Below are 27,712 nucleotides of genomic sequence, written 5' to 3'. Positions count from 1 at the left end.
TTCTAATGCGTATTTTTCAAAGAGGAAAATAGAAAATTCTCTAGTAGATATATTTTTATTTTGGGTAATTAGACTTTAAAACACTCATATATAACTCCTCTCATTTTCTACCCATTCTTAGCCATGAAGACTTGTGAAGAGAAGGCAGGCATTATGGCAGAATTAGGAGAATAAGAGAAAACGCTGACTGATGAAAAGAAAAAAAAGACGTCCATTTTTCCCTGGCTCTTTATTATGGTATGAGGAAAACATCATTGATTCTGTGCTTGATGCTGACATTATATTACAAATGTATTACAGAAATATGGTGCAACTATTAAAATATGATTACACAAAATATGAACATTTGAAGTTTACAGTACAATGGAATTTGTTTTTAATAAACAGACTCTTAAATATACATTGGACAATATTATCTGACAGAAAATTGACAAAATTCTTGCCTAGGCTTTTTCCTTCCAACAAACTGCACCCCAACCCCGCCCCCCACAGTAAAATGTAGTTGTGAAAAAGCCTAAAAATCAGGAACAAGTCACCTGTATACTACAAATATATACAAAGGTGTGCAAACCAATAAAAGTTTTGCCATTTGGTTTTACATGTGCACTAACTGGTTGTTTTTCCTTTCATCAAATGAATTTTAGACATAGTCCCAAGGACACATTGTACTAGCTGACAAGGAGTATGGCCAATTATGTTGTATCGTTAGTGTAAGGGACTCTTACTTGGCATATCATTTCCATGTATTGAGTGCATCCTATCAAGAGGTACATCAGGGCTGATACTGTGACTGGACAACCATCTAACTCATAAGCCATGCATTTGTGTCTCTTGTTCTAGTGACTAAGGCAGCTCACTCCCTTATTCAATGCCTTTCATTAGGTAATGCAAACAAACATGCAGACACCAGTAGCAGGGGTGAGTGAGCTGAATAGGCTCTAAACACTGTAAAGGCACACTAAACTTTATTTTCTTTTCCCTTTATAGTTGTCTAAGCAGGGTATAGTATGAATAGTATTCCTATTGAAGTCTTTTCTCGCCCAGCTTATAGAATAGTGTTGATAAGATTGCTTTATTGGTCGCTAGGGGTTACTAGACCAGTAGCAAACTTTGCACCTTTTATTATGTTACCATAATAGTTGGCATAATCAGCTACAGACCCAAAATAATAGCAGAAGGCAGGCAAAATGGGTACTATAACTTTTAGTATGTTATAGAATAGCCAATTCTTAGCAATTTTTCAATTGTTTTTTTTTTATAAATTATTTTTTTATAATTGAGGTTTTTTTTTTAATTATTTGCCTTCTTGTGACTCTTTCCAGCTTTACAATGAGGATCGCTGATATTAGCAGTTACAACGCTATTACTCTGTGACTCTACAATGTTATTGTTACTTTTATTATTTATCTTTATATTCAGTCCCTCTTCTATTCATAAATCTCTCATTCAAACCACTTCCTGGTTGCTCGTTGCTAAGGTAATTTGGACCCTGCTGCTGAAATTCCAAACTGGAAAGCTGCTAAACAAAAAAATGAAGTAATTAAAAAACCTCCCATAATTGCAAATTGTCTCAGAAGGTAAACAACTCCTTTAAGAATGGACAACCTATATTAAAAAATAATATAAATCTATATGTGTAAAATATGAATTCCTCTGTATTAGGCACAGTTAAAGAACATTTTTAAGGTTAGTGCGCATTTAGGGTGAAAGACGCCTTCAAAACAAGGATCTAAATAATGCAAGGCCAAAATGGTTGACTACTTGATTCCATATTAGCGTTCCAGTGTAACTAAATGCTGGGTGGGGATACATAGGTTCCATTAGTTTGCTCAACACCTCTTACTTTATGCGTGTTATGTCAAAAAACATAACAATTATTTCAGGCTGTAATACACAGTATTACCAAAACTAACAATAATATTTGCATATTAAAACAAGGTATTATAAATGAAAACCCTATAATGTAACAAAACATTATGCAATAAGTTTATATACAGCCACTCACAGAAGTATCAATACTTCTATATACTGTTGGAAAACATAATTTATAAAATATTTAAATATTTACATTTTTCAGAAAAAAAAGAACAGCCGATATTAGCCACCCGGTTAATCTTTGTATTAAAAGATTTGTTGATTTCAAGTGGGATGGCTGTTCTTCTGATATGCTTGTTTTGCTGTGCACTAGACAGGTCCAGGATTTTGATTGTGTTGCCCCAAAATATCATCCAGTATTGTTAAGTTGTGTAGCCAGTCTTCATCTGCATTGCTGCTACTTCCACCTTTCATTAGGCAATCAATAAAGTCAGCTTCATTACAGTTAGCAGACAACATAGAGCTATTTTGCGTCTGAACAAAGTCATACTGGTGCATATCTGGACCAGAACTCACTCGATCAAAGGATTCTGGTGCCTGGACTGATGAAGGTCCATAAGCAGGTGGGCCTAGCTGACCAGGATTTATTTGGTTGAATGCAGGTACACCTTGGGGCATAGCTTTCATGGCATTGATAGCTGATATCGGCCCCCTTGATAGACTGTTCCCTAGGTTAGGATTGTTAATAGACCCTACTTGATTTGAGTGGGCTAGGCCAAGTTTTTGCATTTGACGTATCTGGACCCCAGGAGCTATTTGGTTTGGAGGAACCACAGCTTGGTGAGGAAATTGCTGGCTTGCCATGTTTGGTCTGATACTTTGTTTGGAAAAGAGTGGGTTGTTAGGGAATTGTTGCACACTGGGGTCCATTTGATTTTGGCCTGACAGTCTAGAAACTCCAGCTTGCGTCCACAGCTGAGAAGAGGAGTTAGCATACACATTGGGGATTCTGGATATGCTGGACTGCTGCAAGTGTTGCTGTGCTGCAGCATGATTTGTTAAAGAGCTGGTTGTATATCCAGACAAGGTCATTCCAGGTCGTATTGTGGATTGGTTATGGACTGTCTGGCACCCAGAATTTATGTTCATGGTGTTCTGGTTCTGCCGAAGAAGAATGTTGAATTCTGATGATCCTGGGAATATTCCTTGTTGTTTTCCAGTGTTGTGAGGCATTATAACCATAGGTCCACTGTTCTGGTTAATAGCTGTTTGGGCGATTCCAGAGCCCATACTGGTTTGAATGAGCCCTTGGGGTGATGCAATCATGCGATGGTTTTGGGCAGGTGTTGACATTGGCTGGACACAGTCAGTGCGGAGAGGTTGTGGAATAGCTATAGAAGATAAATAAGTAAGTATTAAAAACTCGACCATTGTAGAACAGCTAATCCATTACTATTTATCTTTTGTGTATAACATACACAAAAGCCATGGTGCTTAGTAAAATTGCATTGAAATTTACTTTTATATATATATATATATACTGTATGTAACATACATGATACCCACACTTAGGGGCACATTTACAAAAGCATGAACGCTCGGAGCGTATTTTCGCCGAATTTTTCAGGCGTCCGCACGACTTTTGTGTTATAAAATCATGTAACTCCATAATGATTTCTTAAGTCTTTATCATTTAAAAAGTAGCTGTTACATTATTCCCTATAAGATACACAAGAAGAGGGGGAATTGAAAAATGAATGTGCATTAATACATCTACTTTCTTTTAGTGCATTTAATTCCTCTATACATCCATCAATGAATGGATATTTTGATCAAATAATTGTACTAAAAGTTATAAGTTGTAGCAAAATGTAGATTTCAGTAAAGAACTAAGACCAATAAGGACTGTACGCAATTAAAACCTATCAGTATTTTGTCCCTGCAGCTTAATGTTCAGTAATTAGTCTGAACAACAGAGGACTATTCTGGTCTAATAAGCCATTCCACCATGCTGTGTTATCTACAATGAAGGAGTCTAACTCCAGTAGGAAACAATACAAGTTTACACAAGACAGTTATAAGACTATGCAATGTCATTTTTGTGGCACTTTATAAATAAAACTATACATGTCATTAAGCAAAGTACATTTTTTGCAGTTGAATGATATTATACAGATTTATTTTCTGGAATGTTTCTCCAAGACTTACTTTGAAACTGATTCATCTGCTGGGTAACAAAAGTGCCACGTTGTTCATTGGTCACACTCATCATATTTGGCCGGTGTTTAATCTATAATAAAATGAAATTAAGATGAAATAAATAATTGGACCTACATTCATCCAATGACTTGATGGAACAAGATTTCTAGCTGTCAAGAAATGCTCATGGATGTAGGTGGACAGCAATTGCTACTAATAGCAACAATCTTATATTCTATATTTGAGGATGCAGCATGTATTAAAATATTCTTTACTTGACAAATGATTTTTTTTAGCAATAGAAAAGGATTAAAACCTTCAGCAAATTGTAATTTTGGTACTGGATTCCCACTAGCCCCTTTAGGAACTGAAAAAAAGATATATACTCATAAAATAAAATCAGTAGTACAAGCTCAAAAGGAGGGTATTTTAATGAACTGTGTGAAATTCCACTCAAAGTGCAAAGTAAGGGGAACACAGATGAGAAAGTATTACTTCTAGGGTTCCCTTTGCTTATTGTGCAACTGACAATGAATGGCATGTTACTGCCATACTGACAAAGATAAAGACTTGCTGCAACTCACAGTATGAATGATTTACTAGTGCAAATGATACATAGCCCCTGCATTGGTAAATTATGAGCAAAGATGTGGTTTAGCCCTTGTGTTATTAAATAAGGCTTCTAATCATTATCATAGTCTGAGAAATGCTAGCACCAAATCATTTTATACATTGTATATTTTATACATTGTTTTAAACATTGCTGTTCCTTACATGTACATGTATTAGATGTGGGTTATTTACCAAATGATTCATCATTCACTACTATGTAAAAAACTGCGGTGCACAGGCAGAGCTGTGTTTTCCTTGCATCAATCACAGCCAATTTCTTGTACTTTAGTAACTTTCCATTTGACACTGAGGATATGTGACATATACTAGATTGCTCCAGAAACATCTCGTACGTGTTTGATAGCTTATCCACAGAAGGTCAGTGCAGCCTTGTGTGGTCAGCTGCACTGATCTACTGCGCTAGAACATTAGGCAACAAGTCTCACCCAATTCTTTTATTTTCATCCTTACTCTCTTGCCTTAGGGAATCGATTTAATTGATGTTATTGTGTAAAGTCCAACCTGATCTGAATTAGAGGTAAACTACAGTTCCTGAAATTCTCTTACAATGAAAAACTATTGAGTATTCTGAGAGTTGTAGTAAACTGGCAGCTTAAAATACACAGGATGGCATTATAAGGTAAGTGGGAGGATCTGATAGAATGGTAATATGTTTCCTGTCAGATAATGCTTATTTTAGTATTTATACACTGGCATAGGAATCAATATGGGCCTGGATCTGTGGTAATGCAATAATATCCAGCTTTTGACCAAATACAATCTGTTCCTCAATGTTAACTGCTATCAGGAGAGATTTCTTTTGCTATTAAGGAGAATAAATAAATTTCTCTCAAACCTGCAACTGCTGCTGTTGCTGCTGCTGCCTCCTCATGATTTGCTCCTTCAGGATTGCATTGCGAATGTAGCCATTAGCAGTGGGAGGAGTAGGCCCGGGGCCTGCACTTGGTATGGAGCCTGGTTCTTGCATTCTGGGAACGATTCCAGTACTCAGATCCTGCCAAAAGAAAAAGAAAAAATATAAAACAATCTGATCATGACAATTACTAATCTTTTGCAGCATTCGCAAGTCTTAAATGTTCTTTCCAGTTAAATGTACTCTTCAGTTGAATAATGTTGAGCTGCTAAGCAGAAAATAATACGGCTCGCTCAATGTGAAGACACGCATATCTCATGTCTGACAAACAACATTATGATTAACCAACACCAGAACTGTGCTTTTCATGGTAATTCCTGCATAGGTTGCTTTCTTTCCTCCCGCTTTGCAACCATTAGGGACACAGATTGTGAAGTTAGTTTTTGATATTTTTATTATGTTTTGTTGATTATCTTTCTGTTATTCATTTTCCACCTGTCATTCCAAATAGTGCGTAACTGCTTAGATCAGTTGGGCCCAAGCAACCAGTTAATGGTTTCAATTCCAAACTAGCTCCTGAACAAAAAATGAACATGATAGGGCTCATTTATTAAAAACTGGGAAACAAGCTTGCGACCCTTAGGCCAAAGTTACTCCTGGTACAGGGTCTGCTTCTTTCCGCCTGCTTTTTGTTGGCAGGCCAAGAGAAGTGGATTTGCTGTTATCCATAGCTTCATGAGGCTGCACTGACAGAAACAGTTTCATTCTGAGTGCAGCTACTCAGGGCTACTGAGGGCTGATATCCGCATGTAGCTTTTCCACCTTGTCTTCAAGCCTTTACTGGCCAATGACTTAAGTGGAAGGGGAAGGTCTGAAACGGGGCGGAGTTGTGACATCACAGGGGCGGATTAGTGACATTGCAGGTGTATTGCTGGACAGAGGAGTTCCTAATTCCTAACAAGGGGAGAGAAGTGAGGGGATTGGGGCAGTTCAGAGGTGGACTGGGGGCTGAATAAGTAGGGGTTACAAAATGAATGGCAGCAATATTAGTGATAAATTTGTAATACCAGTCCTGGCCTTGGTTAGTATTTTACCAGCTAGGCCAGTGAAATACTGTCCAGGTGGCAACCTTAGCTCTGTGTAGCTGCACTCAGGCTGAAGCTGTGCCTGTTAGTTCAGCTACTCGGAGCTGTATATGAGAGCGGATCTGCTTCTCTCTACATGCCTACAAAATGCAGGCAGTGACACCCTACACCAGGGGGCACATTTACTAACCCACGAATGGGCCGAATGCGTCCGATTGCGTTTTTTTTCGTAATGATCGGTATTTTGCGATTTTTCCGGAAAATTGTCGCGACTTTTTCGTTACCAATATGATTTGCGCAAAAAAACGTGAGTTTTTCGTAGCCATTCCAAAAGTTGCGCAAAATCTGGCGATTTTTTCGTAGCATTAAAACTTGCGCTTTTAAGTTTTAACACTACGAAAAAGGCGTGACTTTTCGCTCAAGTTTTAACGCTACGAAAAAATCGCCAGATTTTGCAAATCGTATTGGTAACGAAAAAGTCGCGATAATTTCCGAAAAGTCGTAAAGGCGCCGAAAAAAAACGCAAAAAATACGAAAAAGTCGCAAAATGTTCGTTTTCCAATCGGAATTTTTCCAATTCGGTTGGAATTCGTGTCTTAGTAAATCAGCCCCCAGGTGTGACTTAGATTTTTGTATTTAGTTAGGTAAGGCCCAAAGTGCAGTGTGAGCGCAATGGAGCACTCTAGTGAATTCCTGCCTAGGTTATCCATTTTTGTAAATCTAGTGGCAGTCCGGTAAAAGAGAAGGAAAGGTATATCTATGGGGGTGCCAAAATAATACCCGAGACCTACGATCTCACGTGTGACCCATCTCTTTCCCTTCATTGGCTGATGTAACATAGACTATTTGTGTTTGTGTGTGAGCACTTTGCCTCCTGTAAGCCAAAGGCTTATCCAATGGCACATGCTATTAGAAAAATATAATTTAATTTATTTATTTTTTCAATAAAACAGTGTGTTAAATTTGATCTGTTTTGTGTGGTATATTTTTATAGAGACCTGGAAGGTTCAGGAGTATAGTTTCCCTTTAATGGTTTGACTGGTCACAGCGCTAAGCTTTCACATAAGTGGGAAACTAACTTCCCTTTTGCTGCTTTCCATCTGTGAACTGCTGCCTTCATACTTTCAGCCTTGATACTTGTATTGCTCACTTGAAATCACTTTAAAATCTCCCTAATCCTTTCCCATAGTGTTAAAACCGCTGTCACAGCGCTATGCAATGGAAATGCAATGGAAATGAGATCCGGCTTGTAACAGATGATGGGTTTCCAAAAACCACAAGAGAAAAACTCCCAAAAATGTTTCACTTTTCCAGATGAACAAACCCAAATTCAATTTCCCATAGAATATTGTGACAATCCTGTTTACACAGTACAAACGGTGGAAGTAGCTGGCAGAACATGACTATTTGCTTCTCTTTTGTTTTCAACAAATCTTTGCCCTGCTTTAACATTTCCTTGTTGTTTTCATTTAGAGGTCAGACCTCTGCTGATATTCTTATAAAGGTAATGCCAGATAGGGTGACCTTACAACAGTGCTCACACTTGTGAGGAGCAAGGAAAGAATCCAGGAATCTTGTATTGTCTTGTGTAACTTGTTTATGACATGTGATTAACTCCATATTAATAACGTGTATTTGTAAAGCACCAACATATTCCGCAGAGCTGCACAAATATATATATATACAAGGAACATACAGATTACATACAAAACACAACCAATAACCAATGCAGGTGGTAAAGATGGCCCTGCCTAAAGGAGCTTACAGTCTATAGATGGCAGTTCACACGATGGATCACATGACATTGCCAGAAATATGTTGCATTGCATTAGCATTCCAAATGCAAGTACCTGTCCAACAGAGATCAAAGTTCTGGTCCAGATAGAGAGTCTGGTGAATTATATTACAAGTGATTAAGAGGATGGAACTACCTATTTTTAACTGTAACTAACTACTATTTTTTTCTGATTTTACCAGCTCAAATATAACTAGACTTGAACTGTACACATCTGTACAGTTAATAAATGAAATGGAGCACAGGTATGGGACCTGTTATACAGAATATTCGGAACCTGGGGTTTTCGGATAAGGGATCTTTCTGTAATTTGGATCTCCTCTTAAATCTGCTAAAAATCATTCAAATATTGAATAAACCCAATAGGATTGTTTTGCTTCCAATAAGGATTAATTATATCTTAGTTGGGATCGAGTACTATGTTCTGTTTTATTATTACAGAGAAAAAGGAAATCATTTTTAAAAACTAGAATTATTTGCTTATAATGGGAGTCTATGGGAGATGGCCTTTCTGTAATTCGGAACTTTCTGGATAACGGGTTTCCGGATAAGGGATCCCATACCTATAATGCCATTAAATTCAAACACTATAACAAGAAAGTTTTACTATAAATGTTAAGCAAATAATATTGCGGCCTTCATTAAAAATGATAATATTCTAGGTTGGCTTTATAGCTACATAGGGCTACTGTATGTAAAACTTGCTAAAGCAGCCATATACTCTGAAATAAACTAAAGATTTTTGGAGTGCTTGTTTACACACATATAAGGAGAGAAAAACACCATTAAAATATAGACAATAGTGCTCCTGGAAATATCCCTGTGTACAACGGAATCATATCTCTGGGACACTACAGTAGTCTTTTCTTTTTTATGTAGCATGCAGGAACTGCTATTTGTGTGATAAGTGCTGTGATGGCCATGTGTCAGATAAGGGATAATAGATCCCTAATCAATTATCCAGATTAGATCTTAGCACTTATGTGAAACTCATTACCAGTGTCACAACTGATGGAACAGCTGTTCCCCACTCCAGCTGCCAGAAACAATGCCAGGCTCGACAGGGGGCATCCTGATTGAAAATTACTAAGGCAGAAGGGGATTTCTGAAAGATGAAAAGATATATGGATTTTCACAGCACAACTCTAAATGACCAAGCCACTAAATTTTGGGGAATAATTAATAGTTCCACAAGTATAGGTATAGGTATTTTTTCGCGGGAAGATGAATTAAACGTATTTGCTATAAAACTATAAATATTTCCATACACGTGGCGATCTGACGATGGTCGCACGAAACATCGTCAGATCCGCCACACACAGTCAGGGCTGAAACAGCAGATAAGGAGGTAGAAACAATAGGATTTCTACCTCCTTCTGCCAATTCAGCCCTGACGGCAGATTTTGCTCAGGCGCCTTCTATGGCGCCCGATCAAAATTTTCTAACCTGACCGATATCAGCAGCCTCCTGCGATATCGGTCGACTCGCCGACATGCCATACACGCACCGAATATTGTACGAAATGAGGTTTCGTACGATAGTATCGGTGCGTGTATGGCCAGCTTTACTTTTAAGATCTTAAGTCTTGAATAATGTTGTGCAGTTTTCCTTTGACACAAAATTCACATTTATATATATATATATATTTTTTTTTTAGAATCAAAGTTGTTTTTTCTGCTCGCCTTGTGTTTAGCTTTCCTTCTTAAGGTGGCCATGCCCAAGCTGACCATCAGACCATGGGTGGAACTAGAAGAAATTGGGGCAATTTTGCCATTTTTGTGGAATCAGGGGTCAAGTTTTGCAACATCTTGTGACCCAAAATGAAAAAACAGGGTATGTAGAAGCTACAGATTTAGCCAGAAGATTTCACTGGCAGCAGGTGTTGTACTAGGGATGCAGGCTGTATAAATGTTGGGAGAAAACAAAAACACAAGAAGACAATGGGACTTTAATTATAGAGAAGTGAAAATCAAGTAAATTGCATCGTAAATCTAAATACATCACCATAGTAAGTAAATGAGTAAATAGGATTCCAGCATTGCTAAAGATAGAATCCCTTTTCAAACACACACATTGCTGGCTGTAAGGCACGCTACAGGAAGCTGCATGTGATTTCATTCTCCGGAAGGAAGCTGGGACAGCTGAACCACGATAAAGCTCGAAAAACTGAGGTCTTTTTATTGAAGGAACACATTATTTTTACACTTTGTTTAACCATTTGACTTCTGCAGACAATAAATCCAGGTAGCCAATAGCTGGCAAACATTTCTGCAAGTCTGTTATACAGACAGTTTAGCCCATCCAGAATTTGTCAGGCTCCGAATTTCAGCAGTTTTTTTGCTTTCCTTGTTTTCTACTGCTGCAGTGGCCAAAATGAGTATGTTTTCTATAGTGAAGATTAACATGTTTTCTTTAACAAACATAGGTCATATGGCAATATGACATTTCATTGATAAGTAAACTTTAAAAATGTGTAATTTAAAATTGCTCAGGGTGCTTTTCTAAGAACTTTTGCAATTTACCTTAATTATTCATTTTTTTTAGTTTCAGAGCTATTAGTTCGTTTTTATTAACTGACAATATAATGAGTATTAAAACAACAGCACCACTTGCAGGCCAGTTCTTGTAAATGTACAGTCAAAGAGATATACAGTTCCTTTAGAAGGAAAACAGAGATGTGTTCTGATGTTGCTCTGCTCAGGATAGAGATCAGAAACCTCAGATGCCCTTACTCATCTTTTTCCTAAACAGTTCAACATCAGAAGACATCTCTGTTTCCTTCTGAATGACTTTGACTGTACGATTACAGCAACTGCCCAGCAGGTGGTGCTGTTGTTACACAATTCATTGTATTGGCTTAATAAAAACTTAAATAGCTATAAAACTAAAAAAATGTAATTGCAAAAGTGCATAGAAAAGCACCCTGAGCAATTTGACATTAAATTTTGTTAAGGATTACTTACCCTTTCAGGGACATTTCTGGGCATAACACTGAGTTGTTTTTAGAGGCATGACGCAGGGGTGACTGCACAATTCATTGGTGACAAACATCATCGGTAATGTTGCCCATAGCAACCAATTAGCAATTAAATGTGAATGCTTGCTTACAATTTAGAAAACAAAAGCAAAGATCTGATTGGTTGCTATAGAAAACATCATCAGTGATGTTTGTCTCCAATGTTAATAGTTCATGGTAGGAAGAGGGTGGAAAGGCTCAGTAATACACTTCTGTACATAAAGTTGGTGTACACAACATAGCTACATTGATGTTGGTCCTAATAGCTGAGCCATTGTACCAAACATTTTGTGTATAATTTTAACAGTAAGAGTAACATTGTGAAACTAGAACTTCCAGTCCCGAACATCAGCCTCTGCCATTACTAAAAGTGGGCGTGGTAGATTTCCTGGTACAGGTATGGGATCCCTTATCCGGAAAATACCAGGTCCCGAGCATTCTGGATAACAGGTCCCATATCTGTACTGCAAACTTGAATGGAAGAACATCTCTTGCACACATACAGGATTTTTGATCTTCAGCAAGATATTAGTGTCTGACAAATTATCCCACTTATCTCTATACAAGCAGCCAAAACTGTGCAAAGTGTCCATTAAATTCATTTTCATATGTTGGTACCTATAGGATATGATTCATCCCACTAAAGCCATTTGTCAGGAAAGAAGCCGACACAAGTCATACAGATACCAGGAAACCACACTCTTCCCACATGCTCTTTAAAATCAATGAGAACCTAAATCAATAATAGTCTGTTTATTAAACCTGAAAATCTTGGTTAGATAAATATTTTCTTTAGCAATAATATATTTCTGCAACTGAAATGATAAAAAAAAGATGAATTTGTTAATACTTGACATTGAGCTTGATGAACGCGCATGAGGTTTATCGATCTGTGCAAGGATGTCAGGAGGTGATCTTTAGCCATTCTCCTTTTATTGCTTAATATGATGCCTGTAAATACCAGTGTCTTATTGCACACAGTGGTTTTAAAGCTCCCATCTGGCTGCCTCTGTGTCAGATAGAATTTATTATTCTGCAGTCACAGTTAAGCTTTGAATAATACCAATTGCCTCTGGGGGAATATTTGAAAGAGGATGGATCTAGTTTGTATATACTAGACATGAAAGAGGTTACATGGTTCCTCCCAGAATCCTTCCTGGCTTTAAGTTCCTCCCTAACTTGCCTAGGATGCGTGCGGAGCGTCTGAAGCAAATGAGTTTAATGCCATGGAAATCAGTCTGATGTCTTGCTCGTGGCCATTCCATTAACAAATCATAACAATGGGTTCTATTCTAGTGATCATGTCCACCACATATTAATATCTTCTAAACACAAGCAGCTGGGAATTTCTCCCTGTGGTCTCGTTTGCTACAGCAACCCTTAGCTGGTCATCTTTTGAACTAGAGAAAGCCCTAGGGCTCTGCCCTTTGAAATCTGTGTGTTTTGATCTCGATGTCCCCTTTTTCATGACCATTGCTGATCAGAAAGAGCTTATGTTTAGGGCAGAAACAGATGTAGAATGATGGGAGCCCAAAAATCATTTTGATATGTGTAATGAAAGAAGTACATGATGCATTTAGAATCCTGCAAACAAAAGACGGAGGGTTTGTGTAGAAAGGTTTTTTCGCCACTAGTGGGAAGTGCAGTACACCTTTACAGTTCTAATAAGCAATGCAAGGCTACATAGCCAAAACACTGTCTTTGTTATCTGCTTACAAGGAGATCATTAACCCCTTGCCTCTTCCCTCACCTCCCAAGCAGCAAAACACCTAAGAACCGTAGGAAACAACATGTTTTGGCCTTGATTTTAAATGTGGGCAAAATATACAGATATTTTTCATGACAGTATTTGCTTCTTGGTGGGAATATTCAATTTATCTGTAATTTGCCCAAATATTGTTTGTAGTATCAAGTGACCAAAACACCAGGGGCAGTCTGTGATACCAGTCCTCTAGATCTGTTAAATAGGATTGATCTAATCTAAGCCATAGTGGTTCCTACATAATCAACAGATATTATGAGTCTACAGTAGGGCTAAGGGAGAAAGCACACAGAGCTACTTAATAGCAGCTACTTGTCACGGCTACTAAACGCCATAAAATACCCTGCCATAACAATACTGAGAACTGTCCATGCTAAAACACACATACCTGTATTTTGATGAAGGGATAATTTACCAGCCACTTTAAAATATCTGAAAGTTAGCCATCACCTTGGTGTCCCAGTCCCATTTTGGTTGTTTTTATGGCATGAGTAACTTCTTATATCCTTATATTTAACAACAGAGGGTACTTTATATATTTTATTAACATTTACAAACCTTGCTATGTTTATTTGGTCCTATGGTACCAGAATGCTCTGTTGCAGTGGCACATAAAAATAAACATTTAACAACAGTAATGTAGACAGGACCTTGAAATGTATTTAAAAATGCATAGGAAGTCAGCTTTTAATGTAATGCAAAACAGCTAGAGTTGTGTAATTAAAGCTGCACTAGAAAGCAAGGGAGACAACACAATGGAATAGCTTTGATTAACCTCCCAGCCAGGCCTCACATTATTGTAAAAGAATACATCTAAATGCAGCGAAGGGTATCATTGTGATTAAGCTGTAATATGGTATAAGCAATGCTGTAATATCTGCTGGGACCAGGTTAATTGTGCCTCTGTTGTTTCTGCGGTGTACAGGTCAGCACATGTTACATAGCAAGCCAAATGAAGTATAATTGTCCCTAGGAATGGATTAGATTCGCTGAAGGTGAAAGTGAAGCACACGGAGGGGCCTTTATTAATGTATCCTGATGTAACTGTACCAATGACTTGTAGCACCGCGAGGGCCTAATGGCTTCTTCTTCCCTAAATCGAAAGTGAGATTGAATTACAAGATTCCCCTGTTATGTTAATGCTCAGTGTTCATTGATTTGTATGAGAAATAGAAATCCATAACCTAGTATAACTTAAAGATGGGTTCATTAGTATAATTTACTGGTTTGGGACATGGCATTAGGGCTGTTAGCTCCCGGGTACTGTGCCTTTTGCGAGCATATAATGTACAGTATTAAAGGGCCACTGTACCTTCAAATTTCTCTGTAAAATTGTTCTGTGGAAAGGCTATGTTGCCATAGTTTGAGGTATCTCTTGTTAAAGGACAGGAACCGAACCATGGAGAGTATATGTACTATGCCACAGCATTAGTATCCCTTTTAGCTATTAAACTGTTATCTTGCTATTCAAAACATTTACTTTAGCAGATGTTGATTCACGCTGTACTTTTTTTTCTCCCCTAGGCTTGATGTACTGATTGATGTGATATAAAATATAAGGTGGCCTTAGATTTATTCCGTTGTGTCTGCTTTCCCTTGATATTCAGCTACGTGAGAACAGTATCAAGCTCAGGTCTGGGAGCTTATCTCAGAGGCTGTCAGTTACCTGAGGCTTTGTTTGAAGGCTGGAAGTGATCCATGACTAGATGCAATTGTAAGGAACTTTCTTTTAAGTTTGTCTTTAATCTGTCCTTGTGGTTCTGGCACATCCAGCCAAACAAAGCAAAAATGCTCACACCTGGAAAGAGGAGCAGGCACAGACCATGGCAAGCCTTTGAGTGAAGAAGATATGCTCTAAAGAACAGAACGAAGAGTGACCTTGATTGTCCTTCTTTATGATATGCATACATGGCAGCTAGGTGCAGAAAAGCAGTGACTCACCAGCCAGCCGAGATGGTACTTCTACCCTGAGCTTCCTTACCTGCCTGTGGTACTGCACCCCCTGCCTCGAGATCCATGCACATACCTGTATCTTTAGGTTTTGATCAGTATCAGACTGGACAGTTTGGTATCCAGAAAACAAAAACTGCTTTTCTTACAGATTAAACGAGGGCAAATCACGAGCCTCAGAGATGCTGTGTTAAAGGAACAGTAACACCAAGCAATTAAAGTGTTTAGAAGTAATTAGAATATAATGTACTGTTGCCCTGAACTAGTATAAGTTGTGTTTGCTTTAGAAACACTGCTATTGTTTATATAAAAAAGCTGCCATGGGGGCAGCTTTTCAAATTAAAATAGGGCTAAATGGCACAGGCTACATAAGATATAACAGATAAGTTCTGAAAACACCATTGTATTCTGCAGAGCTTATATGGTTTCTGCTATTTAACCTTTGCCTTTTTTTCTTTTTTTCAGCTTGAAAGCTGCCTCCATGGCTACACGTGAGCTTATTTATATAAACTATAGTAGTCTTTCTAAAGCAAACATACAACTATTACCAGTGCAGGGCCACCGTATATTACATATGAATTACTTTGTAACACTTTCTTTTTTTTGGTGTTACTGTACCTTTTATAACATAAATAATGTTTTGTATTCAGTTCCATATTTAAAATAAACAATCAGCAGCTAGCTTTTACTGACCTAGTACAGTTAGGATTGTGAAAGGCACCCTCTTCATGTCAATAAGGAGGATGCAACATTGGACTCTTCCCATCATGCTATCTATTTTACTGTACATTTTCTCTCCTCTTTTCATATAACTTGTTTACCTAATAATGGAGGCTCTTTGTTATTAACCAAATTGAAAAAAATGATATTAAATTATATTTTGTAATTTTATTTAGTCTTATACCAAAAGCTTCATACACCAGCATGATAAATAATGCTACATGTGAAGGATAACATATCTATTATTGAATGCTTATAAAAAAAAACCTAGTGTAATAAAACCTGCATATAATTAGGATATATTTTATGCTCCTTTGACATTAATTACTTTGATTACATCAAATTTGAACTCTACAAAGCTGAAGGTCTGTAACAATAGTTTGTACAAACTTCTATACATACATCAATGTGACAAAATACTCCTTATTCTGTGTATCTTCACCCGCCCCACCTCTTATCCTGCCTATCCTTGTGTTTATACTGCTTTTTCCCACCCACCCTTCCTTTTATCCTACTTGCTCCACTCTCCTCCTATCTGCTGTTCTCCCTCCCTTCGGTTTTCTCACTGCACAGTGATACAGAGCCAGGATACAGTGCTATTATTTAAGACATACATCTGAGTTCTATGTTGAGGACACACTACAGAATACAGGATACAGTGCTCCCTGATCAATGCTACAAGCATAATGGAACAATACAGAATGTGCCTGCCACTGTGGTGGTAAAACTCTCTTTCTGCAGTAAAACATGAGGGGCTCTGCCATCCCCTTGTTCCTGATTGTATTTACAAACTGTATTTCTCCAATTTTTTCCATGTGTCATTTCATTATTGCAGAGTTGAGATCACTTGCCATCTGCGGACTCATTTTATCAGCCTCTTTTTTCTTATCCTTGGAGCAAGGTCATTTGGGACAAGCACAGAAATTGAAGCTTTTCATAACAGTTTTTTATGCTGTCCTATAAATCCGCTTGCTCATTTCGAACAATTACACCCTTTTTTGAAGGGATTCCCTTTCAACAGAAATATATTAACCAAAAGGGCAAACACCTAACGAAGCAGTTAATGCTGTTTATTTGTGGATAGTCCAAGAATTTCAAATGTAAGCTCAGGAATCTTTGGTAGCTTCACATGATTGGTCGCTATTAGCTACGGGTCACAGGACTGGACCCCCATCCGCATTAACATATGCTGGGAGCTTCTCTGTATTCCATCAAGCTAAACAAAAACTGCAGTCAGTGCAAAAAAAAAAAAAAAAAAGCAGCAGCAAATTCAGCCCCCATGTTACACCCAGATCTAGGAAAATATGCGTGCACATATGTAACAATACAAATAGGTGGGTGGTCTGATTAGAGGCACTCTCTGGCTGTGTGACACACTATTCTGTACTGCAACCAAGGGGCCGTAGCACTGAACAGACATTCTTGTGTCTGGGGCTGCTGATGTGAATTTGCTTTTATCTGTTTGCTAGCAAATGCCGTCTGGCAGTATTTAGGCTGCAGAGCAAATTGATAAAGGCATCAGAAGCTCTCACGACAAGCCCTAATAGTCTACGGGCTGATCTAAAGTGAAAAAGATTTAATGTAACCTTAATTGTTTAGGCCCAGATGGTACTTTAGGGGGCTGATTTACTTACCCACGAACGGGTCGAATGGAGTCCGATTGCGTTTTTTTCGTAATGATCGGTACTTTGCGATTTTTTCGGATTCTTTACGAATTTTTCGGATCCAATACGATTTTTGCGTAAAAACGCGAGTTTTCCTATCCATTACGAAAGTTGCGTAAAAAGTTGCGCATTTTGCGTAGCGTTAAAACTTACGCGAAAAGTTGCGCATTTTTCGTAGCGTTAAGTTTTAACGCTACGAAAAATGCGCAACTTTTCGCGTAAGTTTTAACGCTACGCAAAATGCGCAACTTTTTACGCAACTTTCGTAATGGATACGAAAAACTCGCGTTTTTACGCAAAAATCGTATTGGATCCGAAAAATTCGTACAGAATCCGAAAAAATCGCAAAGCATACGAAAAAGTCGCAAAATATTCGTTTTCAAGTCGGAACTTTTCCAATTCGGGTCGGATTCGTGGGTTAGTAAATCAGCCCCTAGGTGTATGAAAATTCAAGTGCAGCTTTTAAGCAAGTCCCTTTCCCATGCATGAGTGCAAAAGTAAATTATTCTTATATGGTCTAGTATAGCCAACAAAACTGGACTGTTAAAAAAGGAAAAGGTTATCCATCTCTTGTAATGATCACCATTGCAGCAAATAATGTAGTGTAATGTAGTGAACATCAGATAAGGCCTAGTTGGACAACTAAGTTACACACAAACCCAGCACTAACATGTGGCCCTCCAGCTGTCGGTGCGTTACTACTCAACAGCCTGTGGGATTCTGTGAGTTGCAATTGAATATTAGCCTACGAGCAGCAGGTTTGGACATTCCTGCCTTACATGCACTAACTGATTCTGAAGAGGAGGCAACAGATGGTGCCGGTTTGCGTCATGGGGATGGGGTATGTGTGGTAAACACTAGGCTGGGAAAGATCTAGCACTGGAGGTGATGCCAATACTGACTCAAAATGCAGAAATAATGTCTCCATGCCTTGTTAGAGTCCCAGATTACACACTGACATCTGCTGATATCAACAAAAAATGGCTCTCTGAGTTTGCTAAGAGCAAAGCCTTCAGCAGATTCAGATAAAGGAAGTCAAAGGAAACAGTGTGTAACCTTTATTGCCACATAAACTATTACACTGTACCACTAAGGAAATCTTTTATGTGTATAAAAACTATAAGATACAACATTACCAGCAATTGGTTGTCTAGGGATGCTGGGAGATTTTTTTTGCTATGAAGCAGGGTTGATTGCACTTTGTAAACAGAGCTGTTCCTAAATAGTCAGAGAAACAGTTATCCAAAATGAGTTATTGCCTCACCTCCCACTCACACCTCACTGCACTGGTGGTTCAGACCTCCTTGTATGATCACCGCAGTCAACAATAGAAGAAACTTCTATTTACTTTACTTTAATTCTGTTCTCAGCTCAATGTAAAATTAGTACCAGCACTGCAGCATATGATCAAATAGCATAGAGATTTGCATTTGCAAAAAGGCTCTAAGACTACCTCATTTCTCTGAGTATCTTCAGCCGATTGCACTGAGCATTGTATTCCTTCTACAGAATATTAATTCACAGATGTATGTTGCTATTAAAACTGCTTGCAACCTGTTCAGTATTTCAAAGGTTCTGCTTGATTTTCACATAACCACTGGGTATAAAATAGTCATATACATACATGAAAAACGATTAGCTCAGCCTGCTACCTCTGCTATATAAATGATATTATTCTGTTTGTTGTGATTTAAAGCATGAAAAGGGCAAACACCATACAATCAGATGTTTAATATCAGACAAGGCATTGGTCCATCTCAGGAAGAAGTGGAATGAATTGGGAATGTTCAGTAGGTGACTTGGTTTTCCTGACCGATCCTTGCTGGACACCACTAGCACCTTCTATCATTCCTGATTCAGATGAATGGGAAGTGGCTGCTGTAGGCAGCAATCAATATGGCCTATATAGCATGAGCCTTAGCATCACAAAGTAATTGCTCTTTTGATCTTTCAGGAAGCACTACAAAGGATAAATCCTGCCATCTACCAAGAGGGTAGAGGGGGTAATCCAGTCTGGGCCCCCATGGTAGAGGGGACCCCAAGAGGCATAAAGGTTTGATTTACTTGTAGGGCAGGGCTTGGGGGAGTGGGAGGGGTTTTACAGATCATGGGCATTGTTTGCAATAACTGGCCATGGCTGTGGTAGATCGGGGGTATGACATTACATACACTAAACTTTTTGTTCTAATTGTTGGCAAGTAGCACCTCCCAAGTGCCCAGATAATTTAGTAGTTTAATTCCCCCTGGTTGACATTTTACAAAATAACATATCAAAACAAAGTAACATTAACACTAGCATGGTATATATCTGTTTGGCCAGCAGGCCAATTGATCTCTTACTGTATGGGATTGGCCACCTTTAGACACTAAGTGCCCTTTACTGTAGGGCAACTATACAAGTTATTGGTGGTATAAATGAGCTTCTAGGTTCCCTCATATTATATGTGTTTAACTCACTGTCACACCATTCTGTTTCAATGCGCCACTAAATATAATTATATTACTAAAGACATTACAGATTTACTACTATGTGTCCCTATTCACTCTGCATGTTTAGCAGGATTTTGTAGGTAGATATATATATATATACAAAAAGGCAGACCAGGGATGGTAGAAAACATAAGGCACTGTTAAAAACATGAGTTTTTTGCAAAAAAGCAGTGTAGAAGTTGGCTTATAAAAACCTTGTATTTCTAAATATCACGTGGTATAAACAAGGACACATAAAAATGTATTTCTGAGCCACTTAATATTACTATATATATATATATATATATATATATATATATATATATATATATATATATATATATATATATATATATATATATATATATATATATATATATATATATATTATGGGTGCAATTCTGCATAAAATGACTTAAGGAGAGGGACTTGCCCAGTTGTGGATGTGCTTTTCCTTCCTTCCGTCAGTGCAGCTTGGATGAAAAATTCCTAATTTAGCTTTTAAATGGTTATGGTCCCTTTCTGTAAATGGGTGTAGGAGTGTATTTCCTGGTTCTAATGTGCCTTCGTTTCCGTTTTAGCAATAAAATACAGACCTTGCTGGAACTCATGCTATAGGATCAGGATTGAAACAATAATCACAGAAGACTCACGGGAAGATCACTAATCCTTTATTTAAATGAATAGTAAGATTGTGTTGTTAATATTACCAGTGCTGTGTCCTGGAGAATCTTTACCAGATTTAAGTGGAAGAGTGGGGAGAAAATAAGAATCACCATTATTATACTATTTATTATGTGACAATTACAGCATATGAATTGGTTTACAGAAAGAGATATTTCCTACATAAAAGTATTATTCCCTACATAAAAGTATATTATTTATGATAAAAAGATAAAAAGATTTGTTAAGATGCATAGCTTTATCTGTAGTCAGATCTCTTAGAAGGAGAAACTGAATATGTAGTAACAAGGTTAAATCTATCATTCTATAAATACAATGCCTTGTTATTGACTTTATTCCTTGGCTGATGGCAGGCAGCAAATCATTAAAGCCATGCTACCCTTTTGTTGATTATCTGCTAATCGGTTATGTCTGCAAACACTTTGTACAGCAAGAGACAGAGCAACATGGAAGGACATGGAGCAAACGCAGGCTTCATCTGTTTGTTGGATGTCCTTTATACAAAGAATGATGCTGAACACTGTTATGGAATAATGTGGACAAAAAATGTAGTTGTTCGTTTTGTTTCTGTTATAAGTTTCTAAATGAACTTGTTGTCATAGTCCTGAAGATCTTACTAACGAGGCAATGGTTTGAATGACAGAACAGAAGATGAACAGGAGACTGGCAGAATGTTTTTGTGGTCGACAGGGTCACTGACTAAAAGTTTTTTTCATTTTATATTGCAGAAAAATAGGCAAATCATTAAAAAGCTACAACAATACTAGCCAATATTAAAAAGGGAATTTTCAATTACTTTTTTCTCCGCACTTTTCCTTTGCAGTAGGTACATTGTGTATGAGGGACAGATGTGAAGGATAAATAATCTCTGTAAAGCACCATGTACCATGTAGGCAGTATATAAATAAAGGATAATGATAAATAATCATACATGTATTGGACCAAAGGCATTATATGCCTAATTATTAGGCCTGTAAGAAAAATTAATAGTGCAGAACAAAGTTCTGTGGAACATAGCCAACATTTTGTATAACATAACAGGAAATATACATGAGTTCCAATCCAAAATAAGCAAACTGGGGACATTTTTCTATATATTGTTTACATTTAAGCTACATGTTTATGTTAAGACAACCCCCTTTTTAAAGAGCAACTAATGCCACCCCCCAAAAAATAACATTATATATTAATCCAAAACTGGCACCAAAACAATACACTATATATGTCACTACTGCCTAACGCTATAATCTAATATGGGGTCCACCTACATGGGATGAGTTTTAAACAAAAATGCACAGGGGTATATTCAGGCTGAAATCTGCTCCACTGGTGGAGAAAATGCCATGGGTAGTATTGGCCTTACCCTTCTGAGCATGTGTAGTGTTAACCTTATTTTTCTGGGACAGGATTGTGGTAACACTATGCATTTGCATGAGTAGTGCATGTACTACTACATCAGTGGAAAAGGAAGATACTGGACAATAAGGGGAGCCTAAGAAAGCAATGAGGGAACAATGGTTGGGCTGAACCCAGCATATTGCTATTCTACATATGAAGCAGCTACATAAACAGAAAGCTATAATGGCTACTAGCAACACAACTAGCGTTGTATTGCATATTGTTATCCTTGTGAATTCCATTGGCATGAATTAGATCATTCCTTTAACATTAAAAACAATGTTAGAATAAAATCTTGCACTCATGAATATGATAAGGACTTGAAATATGTCACACACGGTCTTTAAACCTGCCCTTTTGTCTTTCCCTTATTCTTTCCTGTGGAACACAAAAATCCAATTAATCTTTCCATATAAAAGGTAGCAGAACTGTGCATTTAGATTAGAATTTCTCAAGGGAATGGAGCATGAGTAAGGATGATAGCGGGAGGGGAAAAAAATTAGGTCAACACGCAAATCTTTTTAAGTGATCATATTTCTACATTTAACAGGCTTATCATTCATCATTTAAATGCTAGCTTACAGTATATTTCCAATTGCGGAGTGTATTCAATTATACCACCATAAGATGCTGGGTGTATAATAAATGCTATGTAACATGCAAATGGGAATTGGTATTTTCATAAATTGCACCCAGTTTTGGTTAATTTACAGCCCACCTCTGTTCAGCATAATTAGGGACGAATGCATTTGTTATAATGGAATATTAGATTTGCACATTTACAAATACTACCCATAATATTCCCAGCAGAATGCTCAGTGCCAGAAGCTTTGGCCATACACAGCATGTATCATCAAAATGTATTTTACTAGGGTTGGCAACCTAGTTTAAGATGGAACTTAAACAAATTTATATTTAACACCTACATTTAGAAAAAATACCCCCCCAAAAAATAAAGGTTTGTGAGGGTGAACTGCCCCTTTATACTTTAGTCTGACTTACTATCTATTCTTCCTGAAGTACCACTCAACCATAAAGCACCAGCCTGTACTGAAACCGTACAGAGCAACACGGAAAGCCATAAAAGCCTCAGCAGCTATTATCTGAACCATGCAAAATGTAATATGCTTATAAAATCCTGTAATGGAGCAACATGTAGCTTTTCCCAAGTGCTCAGATGATTAGGTAACTGCTGGTTTGACTGCGAGCTCTGATCCACTTGGCATGAGCGTGTGTCATGGAATGCTAAGGATTTGCCAGAAGTTAAATGGTACCATTTTTTTTCAGACAGCAAAGCCCGTAGACTGGTAATCTAAAAGCACATGTTACTAGTTTACTTTACTGGATTAAATGCTTTACCTCCTCCTTTTGTTTAAATGTCACATATGTCAACATAACATACATCATAAGTCACTGCTAAAGCCTACCAGAACTAAAAAGGAAATGTGTACAGTGCCTTTATAGAAAGAATTAAACACATACAGTAGTGCATTTAAAATAAAAGAAAGTTTTCTAGGAGTGACAGTTTTTTTTACACTTATGTCTATATAACATTATATTCTGTATGTTTGCATTTCTCCATGAGTGGGAGCAGCCATACTTCTTGCTTAAGCAAAGGCATACCCAGGTACTCTGTTATCTATATAAAAAGTTGCCTTTACCTGGAGGTGGTTATGCCAATGGAATTAGCCAACCCTTCAAAATATCTGACTGCATGGACTGGGAGACAAAAAGAACAATATCATAAAGCTGGCTGTGTAGAGACTGGGTTGAGCTGGGACATAAACATAGGGATGTTGACATTTTTTGTATATATTGTTGGTAAATTGTAACCACTGTCCTGACTCATTTATAAACACTGGCCAAATTTGCACCTGGACAGTAATCCACAAAAACCATTCAGTGATTAGATTTTTTTTTCCAGCCAGCTACAGGTAGAACTATGAAAGCAACCATCTGATTGGTTGTCAAATTTGCCTGGTGTATATAAATGACCCCTGAGCTAGGCCAGTGGCAATGAAACACCTGCTGACTAGCATAAAGGACATGCAAAGCTGTTGTAAATATTTTGTGAATTTTCTTATTTCCAGTGCTTTGACAGAGAGAGCAGCCACTAAAGTAGAATCCGTAATTGTCCTTTCCAGGGAAAGATAGAGGGCTGATCAACTCTTGCCATTTTGATAAAGAGGCAGCCCTTGGCAATCCCCATTCAGCAAGACTACAATTCCCAGAATCCTGCCAATAATTCAGCTGGTGGAGTTCAGCAATAGCTAAACCTCTAAAGAGGCCAGTTGTGTAGTCTGTACGATACACGCCCTGCATGTAAAATTACATTTACATCACTGGAGTTTCCAGCCAGCAGTGTCTCTCCAGTTTATGGCAGCTGCTTTGTGCATACCAAAGATCTTCATAAACAACAATTAAATACAGTGGCAAACAAAATAACTGAAGTATCAGGTCACATAGACATATAATAACAGGGCTTGCAATGTCTGACTGTGAGACAGGCATGATCTATACATTTTGTAGGGTAATGTTTTCAAGATCATTTCCTTCCAATACTGGTGAAATAAATTCTAAAATGAACCAATTCATTACAGCACCACCATGCTTAATATATATTTTTCTTGCACTTTCAGCAGTAATGATACAAGCTGTAGTGTTAATGGTGATGAGTTGTATGATCTATTTAGGGCTCATACTGATAAGCATTCTTACCTGCACTTTCCCGCGGCACAGTATGGCACACACAGGCAGCATAGTGCAGGCAGAATATGGCACACAAAGGCAGTGTAGGGCAGGCAGAGTATGGCACACACAGGCAGGGTAGAGCAGGCAGAGTATGGCACACACAGGCAGCATAGTGCAGGCAGAGTATGGCCCACACAGGCAGGGTAGGGCAGGCAGAGTATGGCACACACAGACAGCATAGTGCAGGCAGAGTATGTCACACACAGGCAGGGTAGGGCAGGCAGAGTATGGCACACACAGGCAGAATAGGGCAGGCAGAGTATGGCACACACAGGCAGCATTGGGCAGGCAGAGTATGGCACACAAAAGCAGATTAGGGCAGGCAGAGTATGGCACACACAGGCAGCATTGGGCAGGCAGAGTATAGCACACAAAGGCAGGGTAGGGCAGGCAGAGTATGGCACACAAAGGCAGGGTAGGGCAGGCAGAATATGGCACACACAGGCAGCATAGTGCAGGCAGAGTATGGCACACACAGGCAGGGTGGAGCAGGCATAGGCAAAGTAGGGCTGGAGTCAAGGAAAACCTATAAGGGTCTTACAGGTATGAAAAGTGCAGGGACTTACATGTGTGAACAATCACGTGTCTTACATGTGTGAACAGTGCAGGGGCTTACATGTATGCATGGTGCTGGGACTTATAGGTGTGAATAATGTATGAGGCTTACATATATGAACCTACAGGGGCTTACATGTGTGAACAGTGGAGGGATTAACTGCCTGAATCTAAGGTATTAACAATGCAGGGGGCCAGTTAATCTCAGTACTGATACCATTTAAAGCTTACACAAAGGTAAGCAGTCACAGCAGCCAGACAGATGGGGGGGGGGGGGGCACAAGTGGGGGCTGCAGGCTGCCGGCTGCCAATTGGACAGCACTGGTCTAACCTAATATTTACATAAAGGCAAAACTGTATTTATGTCTCTTTTATTAGCTTTTACAGCACTGAACTGTTTGGAACTGAATGTTACTAACAGTTATCTGTCTACAATTATCTGTCTCTGTATTGCTTAAATTTGCTCAGTTTTATGTGTTTTAAGTACTGTGCCTAGGAACATTATATTTATTCATACTGAACCTTATCTACCATTTTAGTAACACCACACTGCACCCCTGTGTCATAAATAAATCCTTATATGTCTTTTAATATGTCTTTAATATTTTAATATTTGGCCTGTGTTAGTCATGCTATGAGCTGGGCCCCCAGAAATGCACTTGGAGCCACTGGTGGATAAGAATTGCCCCCGGCTACTAGAAGTGATTTTGTGGAAGAGAATAATTGAGTCTGGGCTGCATGCAGAGCTTTTATCTTATCATGTGCAGGCCCCATTCAGAATTGATTCCTCTTGTTCTATGCAGGAGTTTACTTTCCCCATCTTGTCCGTTATTGCCTATAAACTAAATCTTTTATTGTAAACCAAGACCTCACCCTGAAAATTCTGAAGTACTTTGTTCTCCAAACATCTAAGCCTGCAGGGAGTCTTACTGAAGATACTTAAACAATGGCGCGCTCCAGCCATATTACCTTGGACAGACATAGCCTCATAGCGCGTCCATGGCTTAAAGATGTGAGAGAATGTGCAAGAATCCCTTCCACAGGGTGCACTTGGAAACTATGTGCGGAATCTAAACATGCTTGTGTCTGGGAAGCTTGGAATGGGATTGCTCTGCCTGTAAACAGCTGCTTCAGTATTGGGAATCCGGGAAAGGAAGAATTAACTCATAGTAGCATAGCACAGTGAGAAGAAATGACCAACAGGTAAGCCCTGCAATGGCCAAATATTACAGTTAAGATTACTGTTCGGATTCAGGCCTGAGGTGCACTGGGCAGATCAACATTTACATAGCTCCGACGCAACAAAAACATGGTTTGTGGTTCACAAGTGAAGGCAGGCCCTGTACACACTGTACCTGTTCTATGTTTGGTCTGCTTGGGGTTTCACAAAATCACAGCATGTACAGGGCCTGTACTTTACTAAGGGAACCACATTCCTTGATTTCTGCTACCTTTAGGCCATATTTGTGTCCCAGAAATTGTAACACAGGACAAAGTCACCACAGATGGAAACCCACATGGGGGTGTTTAGTATTTGTATATGGGATATCCATCCAGCAGCTCTTATGCAATCCCACTCACAGTCAAAAGAAGGTTTCTAAGGATTGTAGTTCTACCGATGACTACTTGAATTGGTTTTAAAGACTGAATTCTTGTGGTTTTATTAGTGTTCAGATCTCTGCTGCTCATTCTAACAAAGCAGACATGAGAAATTACTGTACTGGGTGCTATGTAATTAAACTTATCACTATGTGCAATATATTAAATATAGATATGGGAGTTCCACATTGTCCTTTCACCTGATCATTGCTGGAATAGAAACTGTGAGTTTTGTATGGCAAAAAAATAGTGGTGATCACAAAGCAACACAAGCTTCTTTAGGTGCGATTTGGCAATCCTTCTGCGGTCAAATGTTATACAATAAAGTTATATGGCCTGCAGGCTTAGATCATTGGATATGTTTGGGGTATGAGTCTAGTGTTATTTCCCTAAAATAATGCAATGGGTTTGGTTATGGCATAATGTTATTAAGGCCTGTAGCTGTGGCCTGGGCTGTGGCCAGTTAGCAGCAGGTATGGGAAAAACTGGCACAGCCTATACAGACTGTGTCCCTCTGAACTGGGTACAAATAAACAAATATTTATTCCAATATTTATATGCATTTAAAATAATCTGTTTCTGAGCCACTCTCATTTTGGAAATAGTTTGCTTGTGTTTTTGCTGCCAGCCCTCTTTGGTTTTAACCTGCAGGAGAGAACAAGCCATTCAATTATATAATTGATGGAAATTAATTAAATTATATTGCAAAGTGCTGTATTTTGCTCTCTAATAACTTTACATCTTTTTTAAATGAAACATCTGCC

General features: G+C 38.3%; 1 protein-coding gene across 2 annotated transcripts in view; it reads right to left on the bottom strand.

Moving 5' to 3' along the window:
* Window positions 1–210: 210 nt before the first annotated feature.
* Window positions 211–27,712, bottom strand: part of mamld1 (mastermind like domain containing 1) — a 121,773-nt gene continuing 94,271 nt past the window's right edge. For both annotated transcript variants that reach the window (XM_002934546.5, XM_012969490.3), the window contains 3 exons: window positions 5,483–5,641; window positions 4,024–4,105; window positions 211–3,206 (listed from right to left, as the gene is read on the bottom strand). In XM_002934546.5, the coding sequence (XP_002934592.3) occupies window positions 2,185–3,206; window positions 4,024–4,105; window positions 5,483–5,641 (1,263 nt within the window). In that variant the 3' untranslated portion in view covers window positions 211–2,184. The remainder of the gene's footprint in view (window positions 3,207–4,023; window positions 4,106–5,482; window positions 5,642–27,712) is intronic.

The sequence above is a fragment of the Xenopus tropicalis genome, chromosome 8 (genome assembly GCF_000004195.4).
Source record: "Xenopus tropicalis strain Nigerian chromosome 8, UCB_Xtro_10.0, whole genome shotgun sequence".
NCBI lineage: Eukaryota > Metazoa > Chordata > Amphibia > Anura > Pipidae > Xenopus > Xenopus tropicalis.
The sequence above is the reverse complement of the archived record's forward strand: the minus strand, read 5'-3'. Positions and strand labels throughout refer to the sequence as shown.